The sequence below is a fragment of the Aspergillus neoniger genome, assembly GCF_003184625.1.
Source record: "Aspergillus neoniger CBS 115656 unplaced genomic scaffold BO87scaffold_35, whole genome shotgun sequence".
In the NCBI taxonomy this organism is placed as follows: Eukaryota; Fungi; Ascomycota; class Eurotiomycetes; order Eurotiales; family Aspergillaceae; genus Aspergillus; species Aspergillus neoniger.
In genome coordinates, this window is record NW_020291163.1 from 181,339 (window position 1) to 200,809 (window position 19,471).

At 48.7% G+C, this 19,471-nt stretch overlaps 6 protein-coding genes and 1 non-coding gene across 7 annotated transcripts; 2 read left to right on the forward strand and 5 right to left on the reverse strand.

Annotated features, from left to right (window-relative positions):
- Positions 1 to 1,925: 1,925 nt before the first annotated feature.
- Positions 1,926 to 2,627, forward strand: BO87DRAFT_317082 (uncharacterized protein; the record flags this gene model as incomplete). The annotated part of the gene is made up of 2 exons (XM_025619756.1): positions 1,926 to 2,206; positions 2,288 to 2,627. 2 exons carry the CDS (start codon positions 1,926 to 1,928, stop codon positions 2,625 to 2,627), a joined length of 621 nt encoding a protein of 206 aa, XP_025476092.1.
- A 4,322-nt stretch (positions 2,628 to 6,949) lies between these two features.
- BO87DRAFT_366696 (uncharacterized protein) lies at positions 6,950 to 7,936 on the reverse strand (the record flags this gene model as incomplete). The annotated part of the gene is made up of 2 exons (XM_025621849.1): positions 6,950 to 7,457; positions 7,503 to 7,936. 2 exons carry the CDS (start codon positions 7,934 to 7,936, stop codon positions 6,950 to 6,952), a joined length of 942 nt encoding a protein of 313 aa, XP_025476093.1.
- A 590-nt stretch (positions 7,937 to 8,526) lies between these two features.
- On the forward strand, positions 8,527 to 8,616 carry BO87DRAFT_t217. The gene has a single exon. It is a non-coding gene; the product is annotated as a tRNA-Asp (tRNA).
- Positions 8,617 to 9,004: 388 nt separating this feature from the next.
- Positions 9,005 to 11,095, reverse strand: BO87DRAFT_366698 (uncharacterized protein). Its single transcript, XM_025621850.1, has 4 exons — positions 10,368 to 11,095; positions 9,944 to 10,307; positions 9,439 to 9,888; positions 9,005 to 9,388 (listed from the first exon to the last, which is right to left on the reverse strand). The coding sequence occupies exons 1-4, from the start codon at positions 10,994 to 10,996 to the stop codon at positions 9,311 to 9,313; spliced, it is 1,521 nt and encodes a 506-aa protein (XP_025476094.1). The 5' UTR covers positions 10,997 to 11,095; the 3' UTR covers positions 9,005 to 9,310.
- A 437-nt stretch (positions 11,096 to 11,532) lies between these two features.
- BO87DRAFT_342407 (putative 2,3-diketo-5-methylthio-1-phosphopentane phosphatase) lies at positions 11,533 to 13,084 on the reverse strand. The gene is made up of 4 exons (XM_025620737.1): positions 12,949 to 13,084; positions 12,509 to 12,834; positions 12,013 to 12,441; positions 11,533 to 11,951 (listed from the first exon to the last, which is right to left on the reverse strand). Exons 1-4 carry the CDS (start codon positions 12,992 to 12,994, stop codon positions 11,844 to 11,846), a joined length of 909 nt encoding a protein of 302 aa, XP_025476095.1. The 5' UTR covers positions 12,995 to 13,084; the 3' UTR covers positions 11,533 to 11,843.
- Positions 13,085 to 14,163: 1,079 nt separating this feature from the next.
- BO87DRAFT_317066 (MFS transporter) lies at positions 14,164 to 15,895 on the reverse strand (the record flags this gene model as incomplete). The annotated part of the gene is made up of 5 exons (XM_025619754.1): positions 14,164 to 14,501; positions 14,555 to 14,809; positions 14,865 to 14,982; positions 15,051 to 15,455; positions 15,533 to 15,895. The coding sequence occupies 5 exons, from the start codon at positions 15,893 to 15,895 to the stop codon at positions 14,164 to 14,166; spliced, it is 1,479 nt and encodes a 492-aa protein (XP_025476096.1).
- Positions 15,896 to 16,410: 515 nt separating this feature from the next.
- BO87DRAFT_444876 (uncharacterized protein) lies at positions 16,411 to 18,963 on the reverse strand (the record flags this gene model as incomplete). The annotated part of the gene is made up of 3 exons (XM_025628146.1): positions 16,411 to 18,167; positions 18,237 to 18,748; positions 18,894 to 18,963. 3 exons carry the CDS (start codon positions 18,961 to 18,963, stop codon positions 16,437 to 16,439), a joined length of 2,313 nt encoding a protein of 770 aa, XP_025476097.1. The 3' UTR covers positions 16,411 to 16,436.
- Between the last annotated feature and the right edge of the window lie 508 nt (positions 18,964 to 19,471).

Genomic DNA, 19,471 nt, shown 5'->3' on the forward strand with positions numbered 1-19,471 from the left:
TTTTTTCTTTTCTATAAATGATTGGTGGATCCCACCCTCGTAAGTCGAGGTGTACTATAGTATCTATCCCGACTGATTGCATTCTATCAATGTAATTGGCTATACGCACACTAGGTAACTTTCGCACGTACGTCGCAAATGGTCCAAAGTACAATCTATCCACACATATTCATTCCACTGTAATAAACATAGAAAGAGCTCATCTTAGCTTCACCCATAGGCTACTAGACTCCAGCACCACGGTGAGGTGTGAGCTTATTGCTGGAGACCTGATCGAGTCGACCAGGCACCCCGCATCCGCTTGAGGCCTATGCAACATAGGCCCAAGTTTCTGCTGGGATTTTAGGGAGAGGGGGGGGGAGAGGAGGGTGGGGTGGAGGAGGGGGAGTCGGCCCAGCGGGGAGGGGTACCGTCTTGAGTATCAAGACGGTTCAGCAAATTCCCCAGCGCGTCAACCTGGGGGCAGGAGGTACCCTCAGATTGATTCTCGCAGGCTGGGGAGGTCGCCCTCTCGGCATGGCCCATGTCATCCTGCGCATCAGTCTCAAGAGACTCATGTTCGCGGGATGGCTCGATCGCGAGCATCTCGACATCTTCGATGGCGAGCTGGTCGTTTTCGGCCGGGGCTTGCCGCTCGCCACGAGGACGAGTCCTCCACTCCTGCCGCCTATCACGCGAGCGCCGCCAGCGGTGGTTATTCTCTCGCCTAGCGGCCCTAGCCCGGTTGCCTGCTGGGGCGTTTCCGCCCTCGGCGGCCACGGGCGCAGGGCGCAGGTTTGAGCCTCCAGGGGCTAGCGCATTAGCACCACCCCTGGCAGCACGAGCACGAAGACGTCTCATGCGGCGTCGCTGGGTAGGCGTCTGGGCAGCAGGGGAAGGACGAGGTGGCCGAGTTCCTCCGGGGCCAACATTGGGAGGGGGGGGAGGATGGAAGCCCGCGACGGCATTGCCCTGCTTTTTCCAAGGTCTCAGCATAAGCCTCATTTAGATGCTTGATTTTGTTTTATGATTTTTCTTACCTGAACTCTGTTCGCATGGAACGCCTCGACAGAGAACTGTGCGCAGAACATAGCCAGAGGGCAAGGCTCTCCCGGATGATGCAAACCACATCCGAGCTTGCAGGCCTCCGAGTCCACCGGGACGGTCTAATGATACTCAGCAGCGTTCAATGAAGGTGGTCTTATATTCAGCACTTACAACGCGGTCAGCGGGGGGCTTCTTGCCATCTCGGCCACGCCGACCACCGCGGTTTGGGTCTTCACCCGCTCCAGCAGCAGCAACGACGGCCGGGCCGCCAGCCCACACACTTGCTGCCAGTCCAGACATGGCAGAATAGGATCGTTCGGGGAAAGGGGGGGCAATCTCGAAGAATTATTGACGAGGAAAAGCAAAACAACCTGAGGACTTCACAAGGCGATGCCGTAAAATGGAAGCAGGTTATGGTGGGAAGAGGAAAGGGAAGAGAAGCGACGGAAACGAAAATGAAACACGAAAAGCGCAAAGGCCTTGGGGCTTGCAACTGAATCAAACAAACAGAGAAGATTTTCATAACACGAAAGGAGAAGTAGTGAATGTATCTATGTAGTTTCGGGAGTTCTTGTTGATCTTGTCCTGCTCGGTTTTGACCTCTTCTTACGAGCCATAGTTGCATCCAGCATCTCGTTTGGCTGATTCGAATCTATTTTCTCTCGATAAATCCAGATCACGTTATCAAAATGGCAAATGATAACTTGCCTACCAACAATATAGAGTGGGATCATCTCGCCAGGAAGTATAAGGTGGAGAAGCAATCCTTACGAATGAACCTGAAGTTGCATTCCGCGTCGAAGGTCAGCTACAAGCAGTACCTCCTTTTCAGAACCATCCTCCCCGCCATTGTCCCCAAGATTCGGTTTGATCCCCAGCCTCTTGGGATTCCACACCTAATGCCAATAGCCGACCAGATCCTGAACCGTCCAAAGTTCGTTGACTATCTCGCGAACATCCCCGCCTATTGGACGCAGCCGAATGCAACATGGGCAGGTGAAGACTTGTTCAGGACTGCGGCTACTTGGCAAGGACATGTGAATTACGAACAGAAGAAGGATACGCGCTTTGAGGGTTCTAAAGAAGCCAGTGTCAACGCCGCCTTCCTCTCCTTCTTAACCGCTATTGCGGCGCTTCTCGATCAGCCTATTAGGCGCCAGTGGTCGACTGGCAGAAGGAAGTTGACGGCAGACTTTGGCACCCCGCAGCGTAAGCGGCAATACGTTGCTTATACTGATGGCCAATTGGAGGAGGTCTCCAGTCATCGGATTTTGGCACTCGTCGAGTGTAAATCTGGGCCGCGGGGACGACATGCTCCGGGTGTTGATATGCAAGAGGTAGCACAGCTGGTGGCATGGGTGAAGCAACACCCCGCTGGGCCAGGGGCTAATAGACGAGTACTCCTGTCTAAAGATGGCCTTGAGCTTTATATCTCTGTTTTTCAGTACGGGCCGGGATGGCTACGCTATCTCAATGGAGGACCCGGTAGTATTAAGCATGCTGGATTTGCCTACATGCAAAGATACGGCCCCTGGAACATGACGAACAAGGCTGATTTGAGGGAGTTTGCTCTGATTGTTATCGCCTTGCTATTGCTATAGCTTCTCAAAAGACCCATGTTTGTCCCATCGCGTGGGGATTTCTGAGGCACACCCCTCTTACACTTCAGAAAGCCCGCTGATAATTTGCCCGGGCGCCTGTGTCGAACCACGATCAGGTCTCTTTCGCCCGTTGGTTGACTATCCGGGCGCCTGTGTCGAACCACGATCAGGTCTCCTTAAAGAATCCGTTGATATTTTACCCGGGCGCCTGTGTCGAACCACGATCAGGTCTCTTTCGCCCGTTGGTTTATTATCCGGTGCCTGTGTCGAACCACGATCAGGTCTCCAGCAAAGAGCTCGCACCTCACCGCGGTGTTGGAGTCTAGTAGCCTATGGCGAAGCTAAGACGAGCTCCTTTAAGTACAGTAGAATATATGCGTTTGGCTCGTATTCATACACACTAAATATCTGTTGGATAATGGTTAACATCTGGCTTATAATACGAAAATGCATTTCGCCTTTGCATAAACTCATTCTTCGCCCTCATTAGCTATTATAGTGAAGCTCTACATCACAAGAACAGTACAAGCTCAACCACTCTCAATTCTGGCATTGCTCACTTTCCAGGGTCGCTAAAGGAAGATTACGATAATTTCCGTTCTTGAGACCTTGATCAATTTATCGTAGCCTTGCTTTCTGTTTGTTTTCTCTTCACCTTCACCTCGCACCTCTATCACCGCAACTGACTATCAACGACAAAGTTTCCCCAATCTATTCCTATGGCTCACAGTAATCCCTCTTTTCTCGGATTCTTTTCACTGTAAAAAAAAGAGATGGCATATAAGCAAGTGATATCGCTGTACCTGAATGTTACCAAAGGAGAGAATAAAACCTTCACATTGCCTTACGCCCTTACTCTCTAAGAACCGGTTCAGAAGAAGATGTCTTGGCAAAGTTTTTTTCTTTCTTCTTGGGGGAGGGCAAGCGAGCTTTGAGGATTTTGCTTGGGTGCGGATTACTGCTTCAACATCAGATGTCTATACGTACAACCAGCCACTAGTTTCCACATGATGTATGGCTCCCATTGAGTGAGCCGAGAAGATCGTACACGTACAGGCATGCGATAGCTAGCTATCTCTACCACATGTATAGCAGTATGGTATAGAGCGTCACCGGAAGGTTCTATTTGTTCTGTAAGAAGTTCTTGACATCATAGAGACTACAGTTGCGAGTCACTTTACTTGGAGGCATCCAGCCCAGGGTCTGCAAAAAAAACTCGGCTTGTATATATCTGCCTGTTTCCATCAAGACGACACTCGTTTGGACCAAGGCGCTGGGAATCCTTGGTGCCAGGCAGGGTGCACCCCTTACACGGCTGCTCCACGTATTCATGCGGCTGCCTTAGGGTAAATGAGAAGTAGCTACAGATAGCTATTTATTTCGTGCTAGTTGCCTGATTGTCGTTATCACCATCTAATATCGTAGACTCTGACAGCGGCAAATACCCAGACTATCTCCGGCTCAGGTCGATCAGAAATCTTGCTTATTTTTGACTGTTACTATACATATATCGGAGCTGAGGCGCCCTTAACAATTCCATATACGTTAGTCAAAATAATAGCAGTGACAAACACACAGATATACATGACAGGAATCATATCCTATTGTAATGATTACCGCTAACCTCATAAATAGAATCAGTCACGGAAATCAGAGCAGACATCAATATATGGAACTCTCTGATACCTTCTAAAATTCTTGAGTCACATGAGAACAAGTTACAACCTGTCGATGCTTCACTGGTTAATATTACCCAGCCCTATCACTCCTTAATATATACCATTTACCTAGGCAGTCAATTAGGCACCAAAGTACACAGCCCTTTCTAGAGTTCGTGTCTTGGAAAATCTAATCACAGAGAACCTAAGTACATGTATGAACTTCTCCATTTAGGTCTCTATATATGATATTTTCTACCACAGTCAATCTACTTGGTTATATATTTCGCCCCCCTGGTATACAAAACTGCACAAAGTACCGGGAAATTAATTGAAGGCGACCTTTGTCTGTTATTATAGAAAGGGGACTTTTGAAGCAACAGCGCATCTAACGACCTCACCTAGAGGCTGAATCAAAGCTCCAGGGTCCAGTGTCTCAGCTTGGGTCTCTGACAAGTCAGCCTAGAAACGGTGTAATTAATTCTTTTTGGCAGATCGGAAAGAAGACATAAGGCTTGCTTTTTCTGGAATGATTATTCCCCTGCAATACATCAGCAACAATCTTGAAATTGTGGATTATCTCTAGACCCCGAATTACATGGTTGGAGGCAGCAGATGAAGACTCGGCTATGGCTTTTTACTAGACAAGGGCCTTCTGGTTAGCCTCCTGCCGGTGTAATCCCCGTTTTCTGGAGGATGGGTAACTTTTGGATGCCCATAGTCAGATTGGGGGATCATCAGAAAGAGGTGCAGGGGGTTGCTATGGGACTTCCTTTCTGTAAAGATTACTTCTACGTAGTAATTACCAGACGGTTATCATCAACCGGCGGAGCCCGTTGTTTCATGTTTTATCCAGCACGGCTGCTTTGATTTTCGTCTCCAGAACAACCCTCGCACTGCTAGCGCCGTTGCCTATCTCTCCAACCATGCAGTTTATCTTCTTTCCGGCAGGGTACTGGCTCAAAAAGTCTATCAAGGTTTCCTCACCTCCCTCAGCTTGGAGACTCACCAAATAAAAAGAAGAAAAAGAAAAAGAAAAAAAAAAGTTGTGGAGACAGCCAGAGTCAGTGACTGATATAGAAAATCTGGACAGTTAGTCTCACGCTCATACTGAGTTTAGGTATTAAAATACGAGTGACCCTCACAAGCAAGCTCTGATATTTCTCTAACTCTAAGATTTTACAGAAGAATCCAGGCCCTGTTCTTTTCCCCGCGTCGAAGAGAAGTGACTGATAACAAGTCAAACGGTCTTGCAGATCTAGTCAGAGCTTATCAGTGCCTAAGTGTCTATAGCTGACTTCACAACACAACTCATCGGCTCCTCTCATACCCGCAAAGATAATAAGTCTCTCGCTCCAGGCGGATCTCTCCCATATGTCATGTTCACCTCAGTCCAGGGCGACGCATCAGGAACAGGAATGTTGGGGTTCGACTTTAGGGGCCGATGTAGTCAACCAAATACATCTGTTGGTGGGTTTTATTCCGACTGCACGGCTCGCTTTCTTCAAGTTTACAGAAGCAATCCGTTGCTCCCATATTATGCACATTTCGCAGCTTATAACCTTGAGAATCTCGGATGTTGGTTGAAGCTTCTGCGCGCTACTAAGCGACTATCCCAATTTTGCGTTCAGCATACTTCACTAGGTAGGCCCGCGAAGGAGGAGCCTAAGAGAGATCATAGCTTAGATGAGGGTAATACTTGAGTATAAATTACCCCTAGCATCTCTCATTTGTGATATGTACGGGGCATCTTTTTATGGGGGAAGCTGTGAAAAGTCGTATCTTTAAACGGATCGATTAGTCTTTGTGAACCACCCTCTAAAACGATTCGGAAAGTCACCTACATGTATGAATCAAACCCAACATTGTTCACCAACGATAAGACACTTTATTATACCTTTATTATACCATCAAATTCCTCATGGTATTTTCACTCTGATGTCGACCTAAAGCAAAGCAAGTCCTGCAACATTCTGAAGACGACCAGCAGCGCTGCCGAAAACTGCCCATTTTGGCTAGGATATTCTGAGCAATTAGTGCAGAGGATCGAGTTAGCCGCGATTCGCCATCAGTTCGAGATGGCGTCCATTCTAGTTGTCTCTCTTAAAATGATTTCTATCCCGAAAGCATTATTGTCGGGACAGACCTCTTCGTCTGCTTTTCAACTAAGACGCGATATATTGCTTTCGGTCTCCTGCTAGCGCATTGGCAGTACATGCATTCTGACACTACCGTCCGATTCTGACGAGAAGTAAGCTATGCGCCTTCGGTGTTTCTATCAGGTGGAGTAGCCTAAGTCACTGAGCTGGACCGCCGCACGCAGAAACTGTGAGTTTCACCATGTATTCTCGCAACTCATTCCTTCTTATCCCAAAGAAGCAGACTATTGATAGTTCCAAACCTATCGAAACATTTTCATGTGATTTTTATATCCGGGGGGTCAGCTGGGGCCTAGTTTTGCCTCCCATTGAACCGCAAGGAACGGATCACACTGATAATGAATAATACTTTAGCTTCTTATCTACAGTCCTTTTTTCGTTTGCTCTGAGTTAGAGTAACTAACTATTTGAAATGAATGAGTAGTTGTTTGAAATTATTTGCGCTTATCATCGGGGCTTCATCTTGTTTCAGGCGTGGGAGCGACATTTGCTCAAACACAGTCGTTTAAGCCTCCACCACAGGGTGTGCGAACAGCCAAGACATGAATAGATCGAGCGGAGCATCCCGCTCTTTCTCGAAGCTATAAAGCTTCGACACGTGAATGATCAGAGCATGTGTATACATGGAGGCACAAAGCAGTCGTGCATGCTGTGGCCCCACAAATGAAACAAGTAGAACTGGAAACTCCTGTTCATCTGGGAAGGCTGGACTCTTCTGGGAAAGATCTTCAAGCTCTTGCTCATTTATATCAGAAAGACCTTCTATCATCTCTTCACTTTCCACTTTGAACTCCTTGACGCGACTACGCATGATATTGAGGATGGTAGCGAGCTCACCACCCAAAATCGAACCATCTCTGGCATTCATTGGCTGGTAAGCCACTGCAGCAATATGGGGAAGTGGTGGAGTATCGCGAATCTGAGGCTCAAGGAAAAGACGGATGCCCCAGCAGCGTCCTGTAGATGGACACGGTCCAATCTGTGTAGCGTAACTCATGGAAGGATTCGGTGGCCTAAATATTGGCAAGAGTAATCCAGCTGGAATATACGGTACTCACGTCATTTTGCGTACTTCGCAGAAATCCATCAGTGATGAGTACGGACGGTGGAAGACTCGATTGGCAGTGGCATATTGGGTAAAAAAAAGAGCAGCCTCATAGGAAGAGTTCTCTTCGTCGGTCACCAACCACCCTTTTTTCCGAGCCTTGTCTCTGTCGGCCAGTGGGATGTACTCGGGGAATGGAAGATGAGAGGTAGTGGGGTGGGCTTGTAGAAATGACTGAGAACGCGGGACGAACGGTAGAGATGACGAATATTCAGAGCTTGACTCAAGATCCCAAGAAGATATAGATATGTTATGTTCTTGCAGAAAAAGCGGCATGACGTCCCCTTGTGAGCCAGGCGAATTAGAGACGAAGGGTGTGCTATGCTCTCCTCCGACCACTTCAAGGTACAGCGACCTCAATATCTTCCGAGCTTTAGTCTCCGTCATCGTAGATGATAGTCGGGAAAATAGATCTGATCCAGATTTAGGAAAGTAGGTAGGTGATTAGTTGACCCTGGTGCCCGCGGATGATAGTAGAGTGTTTGGGAGGAGGGTGGGGGGGGGGAGGGCAGCGGTTTGAGAAAAAGGAACAGAAGCAAGGCCACAATCATGTGACAGGGTATTCACTGACAAACCTCACCAATTCTGACCTCAACTTGAGTGATTTTCATAAGTAACAGATAGCTCATGCTGTGGATTGGTGTCTTTCTAGTATTATGACGATAACAGTATCTTGAATCCACTGCATCGTGACAATCGCTGCGCGGCTAGGGTTGCCACTATATATATCCGGCAACCATACCAGCAGGTTCTGATAGTACTAGTCACGTACGAGATACTCGGGTGATTAAAGAAACAACTAGATCATGAATACGGGATGTAGATACACTCTAGGTTATAGTCATATTATATGAACGCAAGCGACCAACGTACATTGTAGATGGGTGGTGGTATGCTGCCTCGTTGAGCGTAATAATCGAGTCATTTGAGTATTTGTCAAGAACATAAAGCAAAATAAAGCTCCAGCAAATAAGAAGTCCTCGATGGTCTAACGGTCATGATTTCCGCTTGTCAATCCCTTTCGGGAACAAGCGCGGGAGACCTGGGTTCGACTCCCAGTCGGGGAGATTTCTTTTTGCATTTTCCATACCTATCTATCACTTACTACATACACTATACTTTTTGTTGGCCCGACATGAACGTAACACAGGCAATTTATTTGTCAATTCAGTTTTTTCCGCTCCATTGTGAATGAGAATGCACGGCGCACTTCCTCTAGCTCATCCAGTATCAATACCATAAAAAAGTCTCGGCCAGCTGGCACATCTTCAGCTCACTTCGTGTTCTTTTATCATGAGCCGTGTCCCATGCAACCCGCGTGGGTAAAACTTTCTAGAATTTGGCGGGCATAGACCTGCATTCTGGTGATTACTTTTCGACACAATAGCGATTCATGAGTTTGCGTCAAATTTGCCTCTGGATAGGCCATTCTGAAAGCGCGGGTGACGAAGTAGGGGATGCTATGCTTCGCTGATCAGAAGCGAATCGCTCACCTATCATGCTCTGATCATCAATCGCTGCTAATACTCTGCCATTTTGTCTGACAACTAAAAGCCGGGCTTTTAAGGAACCATTTGAGTCGCATCCCATAACTGAAACGATGCAGGTACTCATTACCCTAACCAGTCTGGATCACTACTCTGCACGTCTTTGCTATTAGATTGGCATCACTAAATCCACCAAAAAAGATCAACAATGCGACCAAATCACTAAGGCCTGCTAAAGATAGGGCGACTGATTGACGCAGAATCAAAACAGTGATCACGACTGGAGAATCCGCCGAGCTGCCTCCATATCTTCCTCCGAAGGCATATTGACAATCATGAGATAAATAATGTTCTGCCATCATGTTAGCATTTGCAAGTCATCGAGAAAGGTGATATACCTACCTCTTTCAGAAGCTTTTTGATTCCTCCAATGGGACTTCCTAGAGGACCTGTCTGGCGAAGGTCTCTGATTCCCCGTCCACGACCAGGAACGCTTTGGCCGCCATACGAAGTATGAGTCGGTGAATGCTGATAACTCTCTTCGCGGTGCATCTCATCCTGCCCTTGCGGATCTTCCATCGGTAATCGTCCAAGCCTAGCTGCACGAATACCAGCCGCCAGCCCGCCAAGGGACAAAGGTGGCGATTCAATTGACTGCCTGCCGAGACCTCTTCTTCTATCGGTTCCATTTCCGCCACCTCGAAGTTGCACTAATCTCTCACCAGTCATATGTCCACCCGTAAGTAGACCGACCAAGGAGCCGCTGCTGGCAGGATGGCTAGGGTCGGCATAACGTGATGTGAACGTTGGCTTGTGACCCTGACTCAAAGCACTATCGGGATTCTTCATCATCTAAAACCCCCAGGTCAGTTCCACTATCCACTAGTATGTGGTCCCGATGACATACAAATTTGGCCTGTGACCTCCGGTCCCAGTAATCTGAGACAAACTCCTTTCTTCGCTTCGTACCCTTCAGTTTCGACTGATTGTCTCCTCGATGTTCTGCTAACTCATCCAGGTCGGGAAAGATAAGAGGGGCACACTCCGAGAAAGGCAAAACGCCGTGCGTCTTAGCATCCGATGACTTGAGTCTATGCCGAACCTTGTTCATCAACCCTGCTCCACCATGCTCTATAGCCGCAGAAATCGTGGAGTTCATATCGAAGGTAGCGTAAGGCGAGTCGGACCCGGGCTTCCATGTCATAACCAAACAGAATAGCCCACGAGGGCGGAAGAACTCATCATTGATCTTGTCAAAGAATTTGTTCGTCCTATATACTATGCATCAGCATCACACAAAATAACACCACACCCTACCACACAAGCCTTACCTTCTCCTTCCATCAACAGCCATAGCCACATCAGTCGCCAACTGTATCAGAATCGAAACAGCTATCGAAATAGGCTCAGGAATGAACATAGTCCCAATAGAAGCCAAATTAATAGCTTGCAACCACGGAGTCGCCTGACACGCTCGGTTCGACGTCTCCAAAAAGTCAAGAAACATAGTCTTGTCAACACCAAAGCCCTCCAGAGCAGGAGCATAGGCTCGAATAAAGCCTCGCTTGCGAGACTTCGGCCTTCGCTGAGGCAGCACCACAGGACAAGACAGTCTGGGCAAATCCGATGTGGGGGCGTACGGAGGTGGAGCGGGATAATTCTGAAGAAACGAGACTGCTAAACCCTCGATATCACCACCGGCAGGCTCGGACTCGGCACAGTGCTCATCCCCAGCTAATTCATCTTGCGCCTCGTCGAGAACCCATTCCTCTTCATGTTGTTCGTTGATGAGATGCTCGACTTCGTCGGCATCCCCCGTAGTCGCTTCTCTGACAGTATTATCTGTGTCTGATGCGTTCGCCTTCTTTTCTTCTCTACTTGCCTTATAGGCTGATATGCTCTCCGAGGCTAGACCTATGCCGGATGCGATACCCTTGACGAGGTTGGCTCTGAGATCCATAACTTTTGGGGAAGCGTTGTCGCTGACGGTGTCTAGGAACAATGCCACGAGGTTGTAGGGCGTGAGATGTGGGAAATAAGTGGTATATGGAGTGAGAAAGCGCCCATCAGGACAAACGAACTCTTGGAGGAATTCTTTCTCTCTTACTATACACCTAAGCTGGATGTTTCGGCCAGGTCCGACAACACTTGCCCCGATTAGGCATCCAGCGCGACGGGAGGGTCAGATTACGAGGCTGTGCTGCAGCCACACTAGGCATCAGCCATTACATTTGTTGTAAGGTGAGGGCTCTATGCTGAAGGGATCATGTCTATTGGGTAAAATGTATCAATCGGGGTGTGTGACTGTGCTAGGAGAATATAAACCTGATAATTGGAGCAAAATATTATCCACGTGAGGGCTGTGCCACAAGGACGATTCGTATCGGCAAGCAGCTCCATTTCGACTCTGTTAATAAGGCAGCAATATAAGTGCCAAGGTTGGAATCCAGTAACGAATATTCTCAGGGGATATACTCCAGAGCTTGTCGGCTCTTGGCAATTGCTTAGCCCTGGATGCCACATGGCTTGCCGATGAGTGTTTCGCATCAGTTTCCTTTTCGGGATCTCAATATCATGCAATGGTCACTATCCCATTCCACTAATTAACACCAAGCACTCAAATGCAAGCTCACATGGTGTGTCATCCAACCTAACGCCGTCCCAATTCTCAATCTTATCCAATATAACGCGAAAACCTGACAAAAATGATTATAAGATTCAGTTGGACACATCTAGGATCTATGTACCCAGTTCTCTCCACCAAACGCCTGAAAATGAATCATCCACACATTAACTGAGACCGGCTCTCAGACTCGGATATCATCCGCATTCTTGGGTCGGTATTCGGAGAAGCTCTCTGGCCAGAGGAACATCTTCTCTTCGTTGGATGGTGTGGCAGCAACAAACTTCGGAACCTGTTGTGATATTGTCAGCTTGGATAAATCGTGCATCTGCAACACTCAAATATGAACGTACAGCCTGCCTGCTAGAAATCCGCCGCCACATGTTAGCCCGGGGGTTGAATCGGGCAGGCTTGCCCACACCCTTGGTCTTCTCCTGATCCTCCTTCATGATCGCTTCTACTTCCCGCTTGACGTCGGAAAATGAGTCGAAACCAATGTAGGGGATCTTGTTCTCAATGCAGTATTCTTCCAACCGCAGGCCCTTGCGCGCAAAGAGAACATCTGCTTCGCGAGCAGCCGGGAGGTCGGACACGCCGTCACCAATGAAGATGATAAGAGGGATCTCTCCTTCCAAAGCATCTTCTGCTGCTTGCGCACGACCCTCTTTGATAGACAGCGCCTTGTCGTGACCAAGCTCTGTTTCATGCCTCCAGATCGGCTTCCACTCCGACCCGTCGGACTTGATTTCTGCATCATTGGCGACAATCTGAATGCGCGAAGCCTGAGACAAACAGTCAGCAACCACCCAACCAAACCCTAACTCTCACTGCCAAATCAAATCACCATACCTCTTGCTCTCCCAGGAAAGTGTCCAGCACTTTCTGCAAAACAGGCTTCAACCCAGCACTGATAACATTGAACTCAATCCCCTTTTCGATACAGAACTTGTGAAATTCCTGGAACCCAGGATCAATATCCAGTTCCTCCTGCATCACATCGAAGCCGTCCTCGAAGGGGATCCGTAGCGAACCCCACATTTCCTCGGAGACTTCGCGGAACGAGCGCTCGCCGGATTTGATTTGCTCGTCGAGCTTCTGGCGGCGCTTGGCGCCACATCCTAGGTTATCGAAGAGGACATGGCCTGTGTCTTGCATGAATATCGTTCCATCGAAGTCTGTCCGATAGTTCGCGGATTAGCGGCATGGTCCAAGTGGAGATATACTGATGCACGGCACAAGAAAGCAAGCATTACAAGCAAATGTACAGGGGTTACTGTTCTTTTACATACCTGAGAAGCAGACAATCTTCCTCGTTGTGGTACCGTTGGACGACATATCTAAGACAGATATTTCTTTACTGGATGGGTTGAGAAACCGGTGAAACAGAAGTAATAATAATGCTGATAATGATGATGTATAGATGGCGACAGCCCAGACTAACGATATGAGGATATGCCCCTGGTGAAATAGCTTCGGGGAGGATAAAAAAAAGAAGAAAAGAGGAGAACTTGTGGCGACGAGAAACCGGACCTTTCCAATGACGTACCTTGGCTGTGAAGAAACCGGCAATGATGCGACCACTGCCGACTGAATTGACTGACTAACGGTAGTCTAGCCCCAGTGGATCCAGAATTCCCCGGGGGGTAAGTTGTTGTTGTTCCATCTGGTGGGACCAACAGGGGACCGAATAATGGTGCAGCATGAAGGAACTGTGGCTAATATTGGATCCGATCGGCAAGCCGAGGGGACACTAAACAAAGTAAGTAAAGTTAGGGATTGGATTGGCTTTTGGGGGCTTCGCTCTGAATCTTCCATAAACGTCATCGCCTCTTTGGTGACATAACCAACTGTTCTGATCTACTACCCTTTCATCCGGTTACGGAAGGTATCGCGGGCCAACTTGCTCCCACATCCACCAGCCACACATACTGGACTGATTGAGCATTGAATACTTTGCATATGCTTTAACAACTCTTGACATCTTCGCATTAAGCATGCCTTCGGTTTTCAAGATACTCATGTGTACATATGGTATGCTCGGTTCCGAAGAGCCACCCGCCACAACTATCTTGCCGAGGAGTGGTTCCGCAAATCCGGATGAAGCCGCTCGGTTAGCGCTGGGTTATGACAACATTCCTTCTCCACCAGGTCAACTTTACGCCCAACCAGAGGCCGTGCCATTCCTAGATATCATCAGTGCCTACATACTCTGAGTAGGACTCTCCACGATCCTTACAATAAAATCGAGAAAGTTATCATTATGGTATTTGTAGCTTGACTTATCTCATCATATTTGCATGCATACATTATAGGTTGGTCAAGTCCCCCTCTTAGGATATGAGACGGCCATTATCGCATTCTATGTATCCAAATGACTATCAACAGCATCTCGATAGGTAGAGTCTAGCAGGTACCGGAAAGAAGCAAAACTAGTTAAACGGAAGGTCTTCAAAAGCCACCCGAGACCCCAGAAAACACATGGGTCGATGAGTGCGAATCCAGGATCATGCACCATGATTGTTCCATCGACTCTTTGCACGAATTCTCTTGCCAAATGCAAAGAAGAGAAATGGAACGGGGATCAAGACCGCCGCAACGCACCCAAATACCGTGATGCCCCAACTCACTCCGATGCCCTGGAACATCGGCTGCACAAATAGAGGGAATACACCTGCTAGGATGGATCGAAGAAGAGTAGTGGCCGCAACTGCGCTCGCGCTGACGCGCAAGAATGTGTCAACCAAATAATTGATTGAAGTCTGAAAGATGGTGGTAAACCCAAAGCCCGTTAATGCGATGCCAATGAGTGATGGCCAATAGTTGATGTGAGGCGATGAGGTCCCTACATCTAGTCAGTGTGGCACAGCAAATCGTATCGGGGAGTTAGGGACTGACAGGCGAAAAGAAATAACCCCCCCGTGAAGGCAACCCCTCCAACCATCATTGGAGGCAATCGTGCTTCGGGCACAGGTTTGCCATTATTCTCGCGAAGCTTTCTAAAGTAGTATCGGTTGTTATAGACGTTGGCTAGAGCTGCGGCAAAGATTCCCACAAGGAGGGCGACAAAGGGAAGACCTCCGGTAACATGGTTCCAGCCGCGCTTGTCCTGGAATTCAATGGGGAAGCTTTCGAGGTTTAAATATAAAATCGCTGTTGAGAGAGTGAGTGACCGCATCCTCAACCCTTGCCAAAAATGAGTACCAACCGTAAACGAAAGACCCATAGATCGACATGAACAGCCCAATTGGGGTGTTCAGTATCCGGAAAGGACGGATCAAATATTTCTGCGACATTTCGGAAATAGATACGTCCCATTCTTCGTGCTATTGTTTAGTTAGAATGAAACCAACTTGAAGAAGCAACAACTCTCTCAGCATCTGCGCTTGCTCACCTTCGTGTGCAGAGCCCAGTTCTTGCCTTCCAACCGCAGCCGGCGTGCTTTTCGGACCAACAATGCGGGTGCATAGCTCTCATCAAGAATCAAGAAGTCCAGCACAGATTGCACTACCATCAATATCCCCGTCAGGTATTCCGTCCAGCGCCAACCTAGGCTACTATGAGACACGAAGGCCCCTCCAATGATGGGGCCAAGGCAAGGTCCGCCAACGAGAGTGACCGAGTAAACGACGATGGCCACACCGCGATGTTCTGGCCTCCAGATATCCGCCATTGCACCACCGGTTATCGCCACGCTAGAGCTTCCGAAGAATCCAGAGAAAAAGCGGGTGATCATTAAGGTCTGGATATCCTTTGCTGTTGCCGTTCCGAAAGAGAAAATCCCTGCTATGAAATAAGGCTGTATCACAAGTCAGCTCGAATGACTGAACTTGGTGACTTGACGTCAAACTGACGGTCGCATAACAGGACACGTACTAAGATTGTGACCGTTTTACGACCATAAACCTCGCTCAGAGGTGCCCACAGTAACGGTCCGAGCCCGAGGCCAAAGACCAGCAAGCTGATTCCTAATGTGGATACTTCTTTCGAAACGCCAAACTCGTGCGCGATCGGCAGCATCCCCGCCGAATAGATCGCCGACGCAAAGGTGATCCAGCATGTAGTCATTCCATATAGGATCGTCGTGATGGCCTTCTTCCGAAAAGGCCAATTGATGGAACGGTAGGGATCATCTTGGCCATTGAAGTCGACCAGAACATCAGGGGTTGTTGCCTCGTAGAGTAGGGGATGAGCCAAAACCGCTTCGCTTTTGGTACGCTCTTGGTGGTCGAGAGCCATGGTTGATGTTAGCCCCCAGTTTGGGATGAAACGATAGCAAGCAAATAGCGCTACCACGCCTCAGCTGGGGGAATCCCTCCATTTAACAAGCGTCCATGCAGAGGGGGTCCCCGGACAGACTGGTCTTATGCGCAACCGATGGCCGGAACGGAAGGCTCATGCAGTTTGGTCCGGGGTCGCATAGGCTTATCCGAACACCGTCTGCCTCAGTCATCGTCCGTATGATCCCAATGACATCGGGCTTAGATGCCATGGCTAATTGATCTCCTCCACTCGGTCGCACTCATGACGACCAGAATGAAGATGTTGAAAGCCCGCTCTGTGCACTCTCCTCCAAACTATATCGAGTTGCTTTTGTCCTTGCTTCTTCCTGCCAATCTTTTTGCACACTCGTACCTACGAAAATGGTAAGGGATTAACAAGGCTAAAATCGTCGTACAATTGTCGCTGGGATAGCCTCTAGGGATCGTGTACGTGATGGTCTTATGATGTGAGACCTGCAGTATGCCGAAGAAAGGGAAATTGTGTCCCCTGCTTCACCTTATGTCTGATTGCCTGGTGATTTTCTCGCCCACTCCGGAACCAGCCATTCAGGAATATGTGAGTCATCAAGAAGAGGAAGCATTGGTCCGAAATTGTCGCACGGTTCATGAGCGGAGCCTTCGACGAGCGGAACGCCCGGGGACAGCTCTTCAAAGGGATCTAAATTCCCCGTCAAGAAATCACTAGGAAGGTTCCCTACTACATTGCAGGTTGGGTCGACAGGTGTAGGCACATATGTCGAGTTCGTATCCCAGCACAACTCAGAGCCTAGGACCCCTTGCATATCATCTCGATTGGTCGGTGCTCGCTGTCTCCCTCTGCCAGCAGGGTCAAGCTCCTGCATCTCTCGTATGTACTGTGCCTTGGCCATCAGTCGTCTGATAGGCCGCCATAAGGTACCCTTTCTCCCGCTTTCCTTCATCTTCCAATTGTTATAAACGGTGTTGACGTACTCCCAGGCGCGGTCACAGTCTGCCGAAGGGGGCCGAGTGCAGATCTCAGAGAGCACCAAGGCAACGGCATGCCACTGAATGTGCGTCTTTGAGTGCCAACTCCAGTGGGCAATTTTTTTGTTTGTGAGAACCAAGCTGGATAGCTTCAATACCTCAATAGATGACAAGAAGAGTTGATCGCGCACAGGGTCCGATAGGTTGTCACCATGTTCCTTCTCATTTAAAGGGTATCGTGCAACTAGCCACGCACGTGCAACCATTAGACGGGCTACGAATGTTGAAGCCAAACCAAAAGGCTGTGAGATATCACAATGCTGTAAATATCGCTCTTCAAGGCGATCGTGTAGGTTCTGCACTAATGCTTCACGTTCTTTCAAAGACGGTCTGCCGATCTCATTTCTCGGGCCTCCCAAACCTGGAACCACACAGCTAAGCTTCCACATTGTCTGCATAACCTCACACCTGATAAGACAGAAATACATGCCGGTTACACCGGCCCTCTCAATGGGTAGCTCGCTCATGTCGGCATTCAGGTCAGCATCTTCAACATTAAGCGGTAGCTTCGTGTCAAAGGCCGAGTCCCGCACAATTGGCTCGCAGCCATGGTACTCTGATGAGCGAGCATCTAGAAGACAAATGTGCCACCACAGTCGCCGGCGTAGCTCTGTCTCCATAGGCTTGAGCCCAAACACGACGCCATCGCGGTGGAGACCCATAGCTTGTGCGATGTGAAGGATGAGTGCTGTGAGCGACCATACGGTCCGGGAATCATCTTCGTTGCGTAGCGCGAAAAGGAACAGCACAGCGGCTTGCAATAGCGTGACGCTTTGCGTATTTAGCAAGTCAGCACGGGCCAATGCCTGTTCTATGGCGAACAAATAGGTTTCTAAAGCATGTGCCTTGGGGACGCCAATAGTTCTAAGGCACTGCTCGGGCTCCATGCTTATTACTGCAGAGTAATATATGGCGAATAAAAGTGCTTCGGTATCCTTATCGAGCGATTCGAGAGACGCAACCGCATCCCAATAGTTGCGAACTAACGTGGGCATGTGGAAAACACGCACCATCGGAGAAACTTTCTCCTGAAACACCCCGAAAAGGGTTACCGACTCAGTCAAGGGTGGATGATAGGAATGAAGCGAATGAGCCAGAGCCCGAAATCCTAATATTGCAGCATTGGAACCCGTGGGCAAGGGTCGCTCTGGAACGGACTCCTCCGAAAAGGCAGAATCCTCTTCTTCCAAGGGCTCATGTAATAGATCCCGCAGTTCTGCAATCTGTACCATTACTCGTTAGCTCGAAAGCGAACGGATGTAGTGAGGGTCTTGGTCGGGACCCGGACATACCTCATCACCCAGGTTCGCCCAGAGCACATTACTGACATAATAGCTCCGTGATTCATCTATCAATAGGCGGCCTAGCCGCTGCTCGATTGAATTCTCCGAGTCTGAAATGCCCGTGCGGGAGACAGATTGAGTACGGGAAGTTTCTGACACTCTGCTGTCTGCTGGGGACGATAGCGTGACTGGCGCTGCAGAATGAGGAGTTGAGCTTCCCTGATTCTGATGGTACTCAAAACTCCTTATGATAGACTCGAGCCTAGTTAATCGGTGTGACAACTGCGCGTTCACAGCATTGCGGGGCCGCTTAGGAGCCCTGCCGCGTCCGGGGGGATATATGCATTCCACGCCCGAGCGACTGCAATTGATACAAGGCCGTTGCCGGTCACATTTTATCTTTCGCTGTCGACAGGAGGAACAAGTGCGGGCGTAAGTCTGAACTGGAGAGGGGGCATCAGTCGGACTTTGTGGCGTGGGGGACATGGCGCTCATCGTAGTCAGACTTTCTGGGCCCTGCACTGGAAATGTTGTACAGAACAAAAGGCACAACTATACGCCCGGCTCCAACTTATCCGATTTCTGTTCGCACTTCGTAATGACGAGGAAAAATATGAATTGATGGATTGCAGTTCAACGTTCCGGCTGAAGTGAAGTACTACTTACTACACGTGGGGCCGCCAAGCCGCATAAGCTTATGCGACCCCGACCAGCCGCGATCGATGCTGACATACATCACTTGTCCATAAAACCAGACTAAAAATTGCTTCTTCATACAAATACCTTTTGCTTTAGTCTGGTGAGTAGTATTTTGTACACTAAATCTGTGGCCAATGGTACTCATAGTAACGCAAGCGGGAATACTAGAATGCAGCGCTGTATGTGGGCATTCATCTATAACATGTTAGTAGGATTTGGCGTGCTTCTCAAAAGCAAATACAAGTATATCTTCCACTTCATTGGTCAGACATGTCATCTTGGATCGATCCGATCAGTAGAAGCTGCTATATATCCTCTTTCGAGACATTGGACGGCAGACAAGCATCTTAGGTAGGGTAGGGGCAGTCCAAATGATTGAATATGCTCAGCAGAGCCTCGTTCAGCTAGCTGATGATGATGCGTATTCTGATCAAGGCTCAGGGTCTGGCAAACGCGGCTCAAACAAACGCGAAGCAAGCAGCTTTTGCTATGGCGAGTCTTGCCCTAATGAACACCGGTCAAACGATTGTTTCCGCCTGGGCCCA

Excerpts from the sequence above, each read along its gene's own strand:
- BO87DRAFT_366698 (XM_025621850.1), bottom strand. The coding sequence starts at position 10,996 with ATGGATCTCAGAGCCAACCTCGTCAAGGGTATCGCATCCGGCATAGGT. Across the intron at positions 9,889-9,943 it reads GGAGGTCACAGGCCAAATTT|ATGATGAAGAATCCCGATAG; the intron begins GTATGTCATCGG and ends TGGGGGTTTTAG. Across the intron at positions 9,389-9,438 it reads TCAAAAAGCTTCTGAAAGAG|AACATTATTTATCTCATGAT; the intron begins GTAGGTATATCA and ends ACATGATGGCAG.
- BO87DRAFT_342407 (XM_025620737.1), bottom strand. The coding sequence starts at position 12,994 with ATGTCGTCCAACGGTACCACAACGAGGAAGATTGTCTGCTTCTCAG. Across the intron at positions 12,835-12,948 it reads GAAGATTGTCTGCTTCTCAG|ACTTCGATGGAACGATATTC; the intron begins GTATGTAAAAGA and ends ACTATCGGACAG. Across the intron at positions 12,442-12,508 it reads CTTTCCTGGGAGAGCAAGAG|GCTTCGCGCATTCAGATTGT; the intron begins GTATGGTGATTT and ends TGTTTGTCTCAG.